At 35.6% G+C, this 15,183-nt stretch overlaps 1 protein-coding gene across 1 annotated transcript in view; it reads left to right on the forward strand.

The window, feature by feature from the left end:
- LOC123715179 (carbonic anhydrase-related protein 10) overlaps positions 1 to 15,183 on the forward strand; it is a 59,687-nt gene that overhangs the window by 14,477 nt on the left and 30,027 nt on the right. The window contains exon 3 of the mRNA XM_045670077.1: positions 13,476 to 13,526. Within this exon, the coding sequence (XP_045526033.1) occupies positions 13,476 to 13,526 (51 nt within the window). The remainder of the gene's footprint in view (positions 1 to 13,475; positions 13,527 to 15,183) is intronic.

Raw genomic sequence — 15,183 nt, forward strand, 5'->3', positions numbered from 1 at the left:
TTCAGAGACGTTAGGGCAGATACGAATTGGCCAGATTATATTTTCTTTAAATAATTAAAATGAAGCAGCCTTTTCGGGACGAGCAGCATTGTCAGGGTTTAAACAGGTTGGGCAATGGAGAGAGAAATTACGAGTCAAATAAGAAGATTCTATTTTCAAAATCGTTTAAATTACGAACCAAACACTTCCATTTTCAAAACTCTGTAAATCATTCAAATGTACTGAAAGGATGACGCTAAATGCAATAATATTTTAGACGTATTGATGTCCCAATCAAATGTTGAAAACGTGAGCAATTCGCAGCCGACGTACTCCACAAAGAGCTCCAACCGTGCATCGGAAATGAATCAGTTTCCCTTCTCAGTGACGTAAGTGATATATCTCTAGGCTTACTGCTTAACGAATATCAACCTTATTTTCTAAAACCGAGAGACGGTTATACAATTACACAGAGTTGATGCACCTGGTCGAGACGTATCGTACTAAAATATTCAAGTTTTTAATTCAAAGAGCTCGTTAATGCTCAAGATTTAACTAATGAAATTATTTGCATGGGTTTGAATTGTTTATTTTTTTATCTGAAAGTTTCATATGAAAGATTTTTGATATCGAGAATTTGTGTGGACTGTTTAATGGGTAGATAGATGTGTGATAAAGGGGTGTGATGTATGAAAACATCATTAATTATTTTATTATTATTATTATCGTGTACATTAAACTAAAGTACTAAGCATGTTTGTATGTTTGACATTACTGGACATTGGTTGATGGCCTTATAAATCGGTATTGTTCGTTTTGATTAACTTTCAGAAAAAATAAACGATCGTCGACTAGTTTGTTTTATAAAAAAATCAATGGCGCTACAACGTTACTAACATTTATGTATCTGTTTCATGATCATTTATAAATTGAATTGAACTTTTGTTTTATACTAATATGTATTAAAAAAGTTGTAGGGTGAGGTTGTAGGGGCGGATCGCTGGAGCTACTGAACAAATTTTGAAAATTCTTTTAGCTATAGATAGGCATTTCTGGATCTAGGTTTCCAGTTCACTGTTGGCCTTTCCAAGCTAGGGCGGGTCGCTATTATATGTAATAGTTTAAATTTTAGATTCAAGACTTGAGACACTAAATAATTTAATTATTTTAATAATATTCAAAGCCTCTTTTGATATTGCCGATCATGCAGGCCAAACAGGGAGGAGGCCCATCTGATGTTAGGTGTCCGCTGCCCATGGACACTCGCAATGGCAGAGTACATTACTGGTGTTTTAAAAATTGGTACGCTCTTTTCTTGAAAGGAAAAAAACGCTCAATTTATTTCAAAACTCAAAATCATTTATTTATATAGGTAACACAATGTACATTTCCGTCAAAAAAGAAATACATAATAAATGCTTCTAATTTTACACTTACTGCCAGTTCTCAAATCATGGGCGTAGATCGGTAGAGAAGAACAATCTTTTTAATCGCCAAGTTTTTTGTTGTACTCAATGTTTTGAGATTCACAGCATCGCAAATATAAACAGTAAAAGAAATGCACATAATAAAACAAAAATAAAAAAATAACTCGAATTAGTCTTTTTCTTTTAGTATACTCTTTAAATCTTTTGAATTATAAGCTAAAAATTTGTCACACAAAATCATTTGATTTTTCCCTGTCTGAAGATTTGAGGGGTTTGAGACATTCGCTGACTGGCGAACCCTTCTCTCCATCACGTAGCAAATGCGTCTGCAAAATGCAACAATGCATAAGAATTCAATCTTATGTTTGTTCCAAGCAATATTAAATTTTATTTTAGTGCATTTTACATGGATTCCAAAAATTGTTACGCCATTGCTATTTAATCACCTCCCTAGAAGTTATAGATCACTGCCGTGTAATTGTTACAAGGGAAAGGTGATTGAATCTTTATAAGCAAGGTGCTTTTATAGCGTGGATAAGTATTTAGGTTATAAATTTGACAACAAGTCTAAATAACTTATTATATTGACATTATGTTAATGTTCTTATTATATGACATTATAAAAAATAATATAACATTTCATGTTTATTTATATATGGCTGATTGTGAGGATTTTTATAATTAATCGATGTAATTGTACCACTATTAAAACAAAGATTTTATTATTATTAGCTGTTGCTATAAGTTACCTACAGTAAATGTTTAAATACAATTTTTACAAGTTAATAAACTCAAAATATCTTTATTCATATAGGGAAACAAGTACACTTATGAACGTCAGAAAAGAAGTTAAATTAATTGTAAATTTACATTTACTACGAGTTCCCAAGTCAAGGGCGTAGAGCGGGTAAAAAGAACTGGCAAGAAACTTTCCGCCTTCAATTATTGAGTCCTACAAATTGTTTGAACTGGAGCAAATCAGTTCTCAAATTCAATTCTCATTCAATACATACCATATTCAGTTGTTAATACTGTTGCCAGTCATTCGTATACTATGAATAAATACTAATATTATAAAAAGGAGTGATTTGTAAGTTCATAACGAATGAACGAAAAATTAGTCCGATTTAAAACTTTTTTTCACTATTACAATTGTTATATGCTTTTTATTTCGAAAATTTGAAATAATAATGACATATGCTATGTATACATGTATCGTCTTTAAATAGCAGCGTGGATACATATAACTATCATGATACGATGATAAAAAAACAAGCTCTAACATCACGCGACTCTAAAGAATTCTCGAAATAATTGTTTTCATTGAATAGGCTCCAAATCTACAGGACTGATTTGAAAATTCATATCACCTTTCAAACCCTACATTATCCTTGATGAACATTGAGGAATATGTTAGAAAAAGTAGGGGTTCGCTATAAATTTACGAACACAGCCAAGGTGTGAAAAACACAATAAAAATTCCTAAAGTCGTGAACGCTACGGAAACTATTTACAATAGAGCAAAGTGTCGTACTACAGTTTTATAGAACACATCAATATCTATGAAAAAGTCCGCGACACCATATATCCAACTATCTTTTATTTGCATTTAAAAGAATATTTACTAAGAAAAGTCTAAGTCTAGTACCTTATCAATGCGGGTGAAACCACAGAGCACAGCACAGCGGCCTCCATTTCCCCAACCTTAATAAGTTTATATTGAAATCTATTTATTTCGTATATTTTAATAATATAATAAAAATATTTTGGACATTCGACTTCTCTTTAAATCTTTAAATATTGTATATATTTGAGCAGTGTTGGCCTAGTGGCTTCGGTGTGCCTCTCATCCCTGAGGTCGTAGGTTCGAACTCCTGTACCAATCAACTTTCTTTCTATGTACGCGTGTAACGGTGAACGGTTATTCGCTTGAACGGTGAAGTAAAACATCGTGAGGAAACCGACATATATTAGGCCCAAAAAGTCGATGGCGTGGGTCAGGCACAGGAGGCTGATCACCTTATTGCCTTATACGTTGTCAAATGATTATGAAACATGTTTAGAAATCTGAAACCCAGACCTAAAGAGGTTGTAGCGCCACTGTTTTTTTTCTATATTTTTACCTTCTTAACATATTAAATTCATATTCTAAAAGCGGGGATTCTCTACATTTTTCATTTGAATTTTAGCAGGTTGTATGAATGAATAATTGCATTACACAATCACAGTGATCAGTTATATTTTTTTTATATAATAATATTTTAATAGCTAGTTTGAGACATACATACAAAATTATATACTTAACAACAAGCATACACTCACTCACACACCATGCACAGCACACACACACATGCGCACATAGAAACACAAACACGCATGTATAGAATAAGTTCATAGAATTTTCAAGACTATGAGAATTACATTTTATTAAATTTTTTACATGCTTTGCTTCTTGGCAGGGTTTTGTTTTGTTTTTTTATTCTTCAACCCCAACACAAGTGTCTCTGGCTACTTACGGGGGCTGTCTCAACTTATGTGTTTAATGTAAAATTTGAGACACAATAAACATTTTTGATTTGATACGGCAAAACAATTTAAAACAAAATCGACACGTACGTGTTACGTTGTGTTTCAATCAGATTTGGTTAAGATGACACTGGTATTCGTAAATTTAATAAAAGGTTTTAAAATAATAAAAAAATATATTTTAATACCAATTGTTTTTTATTTTGTGTCTTTTTAAACACGCAAAATTTTATAAAGGTACAGTATAACATCGTCAGTAAGTAAGCTGGGGCGGCCGCAGAGCAGGAGAAAAATATTAAACGACTCAAATGTAAGAGTTCTCCAACTTAGATTCTGTTCCCTTTGGAGTAGAGACTCTTGGGCCGTGAGGTTCAGCTCCACAGGCGCCAGTTGAAGATGTAAGTTGACGCCTAGTAGATAGGTACCGGTGTACCCAGAGCTGATGCTTTCCTCCCTCAACGAATAAGTATAGCGATACAGCGAGCAAATGCTGCCAGCACTAAAGGTACACAAAGGGACCAAACTTTTAAGATTTGTTTTAATTTTCTTATACTAATTTTTCATTATTTTAGTAATGAAATATTAATAAGTAGTACATGAAACTCATAATTAAAACAAGTTAATTATAGAACAGGGAAGCTTCACTGTCACAGGTCTTTGACTTACCAGGGTGGCCTCAATCTGAACTGTACCATTTTTAATAGGCAAATAAACTAAAGAAAAAATATAGCTATAGAATTCTGGAATTAATAGTAATAAGAAATAAACTATTACAGATATCTATTGCCCCAACCTTAAACAGTTTCAATTATTAATATATTTATATAAAGGCTCAAAGTTATCAAAAATATTTACTAAATATAGGAAACAATTTACTGCGACCCAGGTGCTGAATTTCCGACTGTATAATTCTTTAAGCCGGACCGAGCTTCGTCCAAGCATAGGCTTGTAAGTTCACTTAAATTATAACAATTAAGACTTAAGTCCGCTTTATCTTAAACCTCTTGAGAATCTCTCGATGTGAGATAGCTATCGGGTGTCAACATAATTGAGCGGAGGATAAAGTGTTGAGGCAGCAAGGCTTTCGACACAGCCACGACCTTTAAAGATGAAGACTATGATAAAGAAGAAGAAAAATGTTCTATAAATGCTCATGTTAATCAATATGTTAATCTTTATTTAAAACAATGTGGTAGTAACAAAATGGATTTGACGATAGTCTCCTGTGGGACATACACACCTGTGTTGTATGTGACTAGATTACAGTAAGGGTACATGGTAGTTACGTGGTACATTTATGTTTAAAACGAATATAAGTTATAAATGAAAATATAAAACAAAAAGTAGTCTTAATAATCTAATTAAACAAAAAATCGTGTAAGATCTTAAATATTTGTGAGTGTAATGTGTGGGAATATGATAAGCCGTACTCGATAAATGGGAAATGGCAGCAGCGTTGGCCTAGTGGCATCAGGGTGTTTCACTCTCATTCCTGAGTCATGTGTTCGATCCTCGGCTGTTGACCAATTGACTTTCATTCTAAATGCGCATTATTCGCTCGAACGGTGAAGGAAAACTTCGTGAAGAAACCAGGTTGCCTTAGACCCAAAAAGTCGACGACCTGTGTCAGGCACAGGCTGAACTACTTGCCTATTACATTGACAAATCATCATGAAACACATACAGAAAAAGCCCAGACCCAAAAAGGGTTGTAGCACCACTGATTTTTTTGAATTCTCATAGCTAAATGGGGTCATTAATCGCCCAAGGCGCTACGATCAGTAATTAATACGTTTTGTGACTTTTTAATACTCAAATAAAAATTTAATATGCCAAGTACGTACGAGGCGTGCAGTTGAAATGTATATCTCGAAAGTTACTCGATACACGCCTGATTTATGTTTTTAATTTAAATTTTTGCATTCGCATTCGAAGTTCACCCTGGACGCGCCGCCTGCATCGCAAATACATCCAAGTAATTCGAGTGATCGTTCCCGTTGTAGGTTTCAGTGAACTATCGTATTTATAATGTATAAATTATACGTTTTTACATTCTATAGAGATGTTTTTTTATGTACTTAAATTGTTAATAACATACTTGGCACTCTCATTCCTGTGATCATAGATTCGAAACTCGCCTTGCACCGACGGACTTACTAGACGTGGACGAAAATATCGTGAGGATTTAGACATTATAAGTCGAGGGCGTCTGAAGCTCACACGGTGCTGCCTAATTTTTTTTATTGTTGGGAAGTCAATTTACTTTAGAAAGTGACGCGGGGATTGTAGGGGTTGGACTGTAAGGTACAATAACCCTTACTCGTTAAAACCCAACATCTGCTCGCTATGGACGGGTGGCACGGTAACATTTCCCTTTATCCGTGTCTCCGTCAAGCGTCTGATGCGCTACTGCGAGCCAAACTTCCAAGTTGCCCAATTCGGAGCAAAGGTCACAATGGCGTACGTGCGTCAGCGGGTCATCGTCTCTTCATGGGCGTTCACTGTCAGCCTCCACCATAGCTTTTACTATGACGGGAAGTGATAGATCCAATTCGGATAGCGCTGCTAAGCCAAACTTACCCACATGTTTATTGGAAAATACTTGGAACGGATACAGAAATCGGAGGCCTAGCCTAAATGGTCACCGCCATTGGATTTTCCATGTTCTTGAATTAATTATAAATACATAATAACGTAAAATCGCCTCTACTTTTCCTGGTTGTTCTCGACGGGATTATGAATCGCATACATCAGAACCAGCGTCGCGGAATAGAGTGGGGATTAACCAACATCTTAGAAGATTTGGATTACGCCGATGACCTCTGTCTGCTGAGTCACACGCACCGCGACATGCAATCTAAGTTGGACGACCTGGAATGCGAGGCGGGATTTGCGGGACTCAAAATCAACACCCGGAAAATGAAAGAAATGCGTGTTGGAGTTGAGAATCGCACCCCAATGCGGGTGGGTGCAGAGGACATAGAAAGCGTTCAACAATTTGTTTACCTCGGAAGCGTCGTGTCTAAAACTGGAGGTACAGAAGAGGACATCACTTCGCGCATTGCCAAGGCCAGAGCAACCTTTGCACAACTTCGGCCTATATGGCAGTCACGGATGTTGACGCGTCGAATCAAGGTTAAAATATTCGGATCCAACGTCAAATCTCTGCTGCTCTATGGGTGTGAAACGTGGAAGGTCACCAAACACATCTCGAACCGACTCCAAGTCTTCGTTAACCGCTGTCTTCGCCGTATTCTGAACATCTACTGGCCTGAAAAGATCTCTAACGAGCAACTTTGGGGGCGCTGTCGAGAAACCCCGATCAGCCAGCAGATCAAGCGACGCAAATGGAATTGGATAGGCCATACACTCCGAAGGGATCTCAATCATATTCCCAAGCAGGCGCTTGATTGGAATCCGCAAGGAAAGCGGAAGCGTGGCCGTCCCAAACAAACCTGGCGCCGAACAGTTGCGGACGAGGCAAAGAGAGCCGGAAAGACTTGGAGCGAGGTGAAACACGAGGCTCAAGACCGAACGCGATGGAGATTCACTGTGGACGCCCTCTGCCCCACCTAGGGGTTATGGGACATTAACTAACTACTAACTGATACATAATAACGTTAAATATTTATTATTTAACTGGTATAAAAATACAAGTACCCTCTTATTGAATAATTATAAAGTACCCTCTAATTTATGAAATTTTAGTTTATCAAGTATTGATCATTAAATTATAGACATGTTCTTTGAAATTGTTTGATTTCCCTCTTTATTATAAGTTTTCATTGAAAATGTATTAATATTATTTTATTCTTTGAATCGTCGGACTTATGGCAATTAAGAAAATGTTTACTGATTAGACATAATGGTAATGAAAAATCAAAAATCCTATCGTTTAGTATTATTTGATTTAGAAGATTTATATTATTCCCCTGTATAATTTGTAACCAGTTTTATTTTTGAGTTATAATATTTTTTTTAATAACAGAAGGTAATCGGGCAGGAGCTTCACCGCGTGATACCGCCGCCCATAGACACTCACGTTGCCTGAGGGCTCGCGAGTGTATTGCCGGTACTTTAAGCTCACTCTTGACATTAAGTAGAATTAGTTTGGAACTACTTCAACGGATAGCAGGTTTCATATAGTGGTGGTGCGCGGCAAAAACTGCCTTAATAAACGCTCAGTTGTGGAACGACGGATGTCGAGGTGATACAGGTGGTGATTCGTATTCTGCCTCGACATCCACTAATGAAATTTAGCTGCAGGTATTATAACAACTTATTAGTAGTAAACCTATCCTGGTTTTAAGTCAAATATACAACATTATTGGACCGGAAATAAACTGGGGCCGGGCCAGTTGGAAATTGGTTCGACTGTTCGAGGAGGCTCCCTAGGTTAAAGAAACACTACTCCATCATTCCTTTACAATCTAGAAATGTATAGTCACTACCAATTATCTTCCGAAATTGATAAAGCCGAAATAATTTAACATCCAAATATCCGGTAATAAAAGGTACTTCAGATAATTACGGGCCGAAATTCGTAAGAATTTTTGAATTAATTGCTTACAAAATATTATAAGTATAATAATCCTAATATAATCTTAATTAAGGGAACTCAAATTAGAATTTTAATCTCTTGAAAATCGTGCTCCTGTTTTTGAATTTTATTTGGAGAAATTTAGCTATTACTCGGTAATTATTTTAATTTTTGTTCTTAATTTCTTAGATGAGCCTTATGGCTTAGTGCAGTGTATAACCTAATTAAATGCCTTTGAAATAATTGTTTTCTGTACTTAATTACAAACCTTATATATACAACGTCATTCGATAGTTCGTTCGGGTGTCTTTAGCCCATGGACCCCTTGTTAGACGTTGTTGCAATTTTAGAAGTTTTTCCAAATCTGATTACAGGATTGAACACAGGTTTTTCCACACCACTCAATAGCGTATATTCGATAATTAATTTAATACGACCTCAGCGTTGCGGTGACGAAACGCAGTGAAGTTGAGTGCATGAAACTTCGGTCTGTATAATAAACTAAATCAGTGGCGGTACAACCTTTTTAGGTCTGGGCCTCAGATATCTAATGGGCAAGTAGGAGGCCAACCTGTGCCTGACACACCCAGTCGAAGTCGTTTTTGGGTCTATATCAGTTTCCTCACGATGTTTTCCTTCAACGTTCAAGCGAATGTTAAATGCGCACATAGAAAGAAAGTCCATTGGTCTACAGCTGGGAATGTAACCTACGGCCTCAAGTTGCACGCTACTACGTAAATCACTAGTCCAACACTGGTCTGCCTAAGGATATACACTATAAAATAAAAATACAGTAAAACCCGATAATTTCTATGAGAAACTACTTAAAATATATTATTTTTGTTAACGATCAAATAAATATACTTCGACATATATTTATAATCACATAATTATATACTATATAATCATATAATAATAATACGAGTTTACTCTTATTTTTGTACATGATTATATAGGTAATATTGATTCGATAACGTTCAAAGAAAAGTAAATAAGCAAACAATAGCCGACTTCCTATGAAAGATACTTATTATTTGACTAAACATTGCCTTTATATTATTTACCCAATATTATATTAGTATACAGTTTTAGTATTATGACGATGTTTGTGGCTCAATTATGCTTTTGTTTATTTATTTTTTAACACTTCTTTACAAAAACATAATACATTTTAAATAATTAAATAAAAAGCAACTGGTAGTCATTGGCTCTTTCCAGCGACCTCTACCAGTCAACCCGAGCACACCTGATGTAAAGTGATACCACCGCCTATCACACTGTCAATGCCAGAGAGGTCGCGAGTGCGTTGCCGGCCTTTTCTTGAAGGACCCTAAGTCGAATTAGTTTGGAAATACTTAAGTTGGTAGCTGGTTTCACATAGTGGTAATACGCAGCAAAAACTTCCTTTAAAAATGCTCTATTGTGTAGATGAATTGTATGTATTGGTATTTAAGAATATAGTTGATCTTGATGGCTGGAACTCTTCCACAGTCCGCTTCGCTAGCCATTTTTTTGCTCACAAACTGTATAATCGATTAGGGATCTCTTCCGTGGGAGATACGATCTCCAAAAAAAAGCATTTTTCTCCCTCAAAGGCTGGCCAATTTGCACCAAAACGGCTCCCATGGGCTGCGATGACGATGATGTTTGGCTATACCGTATCCTCCCTAACCTATAATTAACTGCTTTAACAAGTCAGGATGAGCACGTTGTAATGGTAGTAGGTGCATATAAACATATAAAAGAGTGAGAAGAGTTCTTCGTTCGTTTTACGTCCTTGATTTGAGAACTGAAAAGGAATTGGTAGTCATTGGCTCTTTCCAGCGACCTCTACCAGTCAACCCGAGTTCAGTGAGAATCACTTAAAAAATAGAGCCTTCTTAGAATTTTTGCACAGTCCAGTTGCCATGTGCAGAGATATGAATATTTATTGCTTTTCCATGCAATATCATTTCAGATCTGTAAATATATGATTCGTATACAAGTTGCATATGGAAACCTGGCATTAAATATGATCCGTAATCCGTCACCCGAACGAACTTGCTCGCTAAGTCACCATAGAAACTGCACATACTATTGTGAGGCGACTAAAGCGTCACCGAGCGTCATAGAGGTAAAATACAGTAGATGCTTCCAATGAGAAGCCATAGAACAGTTTCGCTCATAGCCACTGGGCTGATTGCAAATACCCGCAGAAGATAATAAAAAAGTTGCCACTAGGCTTGCCGTAGTTCTGAAGTGCAGCAGTTATTGCCGAGTCCCGAACTGATGGTTTTAATTATTCGGATAAGGTTGACATTCTTGATGAAGAACATCTTGAACACTCATATCTTAAGACGTTGGTATGTTGTTCATCCCCACTTTATAAGTATTTTTGTTTTGTCAAACCAATACTAACATAACATCTAACATTGAATTGTTACTAACTGAATCTGACGTATATATGGACAAGACTTCCTATAACCCCTAGGTCCCAGAGGGCGTCCAAAACGCGAGTCTCCATCGCGCTCTCTGGTTCTCTTTACCTCATCTTCAACTGTACGATACCAGGTTTGCTTGGGATGACTAAGCTTCCGCTTTCCTTACGGGTTTCAATCAATTATTTATTCTAATATTACTCTAACAAAATTTAAGGTTCAGACGTAAATATGTTGAACCCCGACTTTCTATTTATTATTTTATAAACTTTAAAATTAAAAAAAAAACTGAAGATATTTGAAAGGACAATTAATTGTTAATTATGCAGGGCTGCAGCTGGAGTTCGAGCACACGACTCCAGAATTAAGGAAATCCTAACAACTAACAACACATAATGTCAAGGTGCCAATGTTTTTGTTGCCTCGTGTCAATATTTTAAAGTATGTTGTATGAGTGAAATATGAGCTAGCAATTAAAATGGAACAGAGTATGCAAATAAATAATTCGTTGACGTTGACAGGAAAGTATTGGTGGAGGTTGTAAATCAAATAAGTCTATATTCTATAAAATATTTTCAATCCATGTCATTTTTTACATTAGTACTCGACCTCGAATGCAGTGAAGGCCTCCTCCAAAATCTTCCACGTGTATCTCATTCTTGCCACAATACCACGGGGCCATTCCAACCTTGGCAATTCTTGACCCTGTCATCACAAATGGGGGCAATGTGTCCGGTCAATTTCCACTTTAACTTATTTGTATGAGTTATGGCGTCTTTTAAGTTTGTAAGTACACAATTTTTAACTTTGTCCTTTGGCATACTCCAAATCTTCTTTCTTAGCGCCTTACTGAAAATCCAATTTTCAGGGAATTCATTATGCTTTTCAAACATATGTAACGTGATTAGAGAAAATAGTTTATAAAAACCTAAACATAACAATCAAATATACAGTATTTCCATTTTCTTATAATTAATTAAAAGTATTGCGACACTTATTCGTTGAGCCAGGAAATCACCAGCTCTGATGTCACCGGAACTATCTACTAGGCGTCATCTTACATCTTCAATTAGGCCAAAGAGTCTCTACCTTAAAGAGAACAAAATGCAATCTGTTTTAATATTCACATTACATTATGAGACGACAATCCCTATGAGACTCTATCAAATTAACTGTAAGATAAACGCTAGGTTATTTAATTTAAACGCTGAAACAATAGTGTATGCGGTACATGTTGCATGGCAATCATCAGTCGTCATTTATTGATTATAAGATGTTGACAAGAGGATAGCTAAACATCTAAATGTAAAACACCAAAAATCACAAATACAAAATAAACAATAAGTTTCAAAGTATTCACATAAAACTATGTAAATACCTAATTACATAATTAATAAACAATTAAAACGAATGAAATCATTACATTTACATGCAGGGAGGCGAACCTGATGTAAAGTGATACCACCGCCTATGGACACTGACAATGCCAGAGACGTCGCGAGTGCGTGGCCGGCCTTTTCTTGAAGGACCCTAAGTCGAACTAGTTTGGTAATACTGAACAAGGAAATAGATGAATTCTATGTATTGGTATTTAAAAATATAGTTGATCTTGATGGCTGGAAGTCTTCCACAGTCCGCTTCGCTAGCTATTTTCTTTTGCTCACAAACCGTATAATCGATTAGGTATCTTGGGAGATACGATCTCCAAAAAAATAGCATTCTTCTCCTTCAAAGGCCGGCCAATTTACACCAAAATGGGTACTCTTGGGCTGCGATGACTGCCCCTGTTTGGGCATCCCGTAGGCATGTAGCCTCTCTAACCTATAAAAAAAGAATGGTTTCACAGTAACGTGCTCCCTTCTATTTCATTTGCTGATCGAAGTGAAACGGTCGGTTTTGTTATTTATTTAATTACAATAATAAACTGCTTTAACAAGTCAGAATGAGCACGTTGTAATGGTAGTAGGTGCATACAAACATATAAAAGAGTGAGAAGATTTCTTCGTTCGTTTTACGCCCTTAATTTGAGAACTGGCAATAATAAATTTAAAAAATATACAAAAAAAATATGCAATTTACTATTAAGTTTGTTATGGAGGAACTGGGAAATGTATTTTTTACTTAAAACCGTACCCAAATGTTACATAACTAAACGAAAAAAAACAAACTAAACTAAAAAGATGATACATTAAAAATACATTAAAAAAAGTAAAAAGACACATAAATGACGATAATTTATATAGTAATTAATATTTAGTTAAGTTATTTATAAGATTTAGTTTTGTATTTTTCTAGCTCACTTTTTTGAAGTTCCTTTTATAAATATCCTAATGTGCTAATTTGTTTGCATCGAATTTTAATGCATTTACTGTACTGTACACTATTTTCCTGTGTCGTCCGACCTATCGAACTAATCAACATATAATATTCTACCATTTAACGTCACATATAGACGAACCATACAATCAACTTTTCATAAACATTCATCAAAATCGTGTTAAGTACGAATTACTGTTCAAGATTTGCGGGTTTTTCCGTAAATTCATAATTGGAACGGTACAGAGTTAATTAGAGGTATGATTGCAGCCGTCAACGGCGTCAGCTGGGAAGAATGGTGGACCTATGACGGGATATCAGGTGAGCCAATTAATATTCCCTTTGCATATATAGATTAAGAGGTTGGCCGGATCCCCGGCTGTGCACCAATGGACTTTGTTTCTATGTGCGCATTTAACATTCGCTCCAACGGTGAATGAAAACATCGTGAGAGGTTTCCTTAGTTTAAAAAAAGTCGACGGCGTGCGTCAGGCACAGACCTACTTGCCTATTAGATTAACAATGGTCATGAAACAGATACAGAAATCTGAGGTCCAGACCTAAAAAGGTTGCAGCGCCATTGTTTTATTTATTTTTTTATATATAGATTAAGTAAAATTAAGAAAAATAATAGTTTATAAATATTTCTTTTGAGTGAACGTTAGTCTCAAGTTGGAAAACAGTGGCAATGGGAAAAATGGTACACAAGAACAGATTTCCCTTAGAGACTGTATGTAATGTTATTGGACACATATGGTTTACAATGGTAAAAAATATTTTTAGTATAAAGTTAGGCTAGATCGTAATGATAGATTGTGTCCTTTTGAGACAATTATGAAAAATAAGTATTTCGTATCGTTATCATCGATCATCATATTATTGATTGTAAATAATTTTAACTTTGACATCATTTTATCTACTTAATACTTTAGTTGATCTTGACTACTGTACTGCTTATTATAATTATTCATGATTACGAAAAACTTTAAAACTTATTGTTCCGGGAATGGATCACACTCTTTTGAGAACGCTGTGAGCATTAATCACTTAACCATTGTTTGGCTTTGAAATTCAGTTTAGTTTAATTTTAGACTAACAATTAGTAGAAGTAGAAGAAGAAGAAGAAGTAGAAGTTAAAAAGAGAGTGCAAATTTACACAAATGTAATTTACACAAATTACATAATTTATTTATGGTTCAGCTCATAGGAGTATCTTAAAACATAAGTAAAAATCTTGCTTACAAAAACGTAAAGAATAAGATCACTGAAAAAGCTAATATCGCATAATAAAGTAGACTCTAATATGAAAAAGAAATCGAGCCAAGTCTGAGGTCTAAGCTAATCGATGGCTAACGTACGTAGACTAACATAAAAAAAAATATTTTTTTCAATAGAATTGGATTTGATTACTCAATAGCCTTCAAGAGCGATAAAACGATCATAGCATAACATTTTTCAATACCATTTTTATACGAAACAGAAAGCTACTAGAGACAATAACGAAAGATACAGATGCAGTATAGTAAACTCTATTGACAGCACAGAGGTTTTTCACGGCAACGTCAATCACAAAAGTGTATTTTAAACATTCAAGTCTTGGGAAGTCAGTCGTCAATGGGAAGACAAGAAAAAGCTCTATTGACAGCACAGAGGTTTGTCACGGCAACGTCAATCACAAAAGTGGATTTTAAACATTCAAGTCTTGGGAAGTCAGTCGTCAATGGGAAGACAAGAAAAAGCTCTATTGACAGCACAGAGGTTTTTCACGGCAACGTCAATCACAAAAGTGTATTTTAAACATTCAAGTCTTGGGAAGTCAGTCGTCAATGGGAAGACAAGAAAAAGCTCTATTGACAGCACAGAGGTTTGTCACGGCAACGTCAATCACAAAAGTGGATTTTAAACATTCAAGTCTTGGGAAGTCAGTCGTCAATGGGAAGACAAGAAAAAGCTCTATTGACAGCACAGAGGTTTTTCA

The sequence above is a fragment of the Pieris brassicae genome, chromosome 10, assembly GCF_905147105.1.
Source record: "Pieris brassicae chromosome 10, ilPieBrab1.1, whole genome shotgun sequence".
Classification (NCBI taxonomy): Eukaryota; Metazoa; Arthropoda; class Insecta; order Lepidoptera; family Pieridae; genus Pieris; species Pieris brassicae.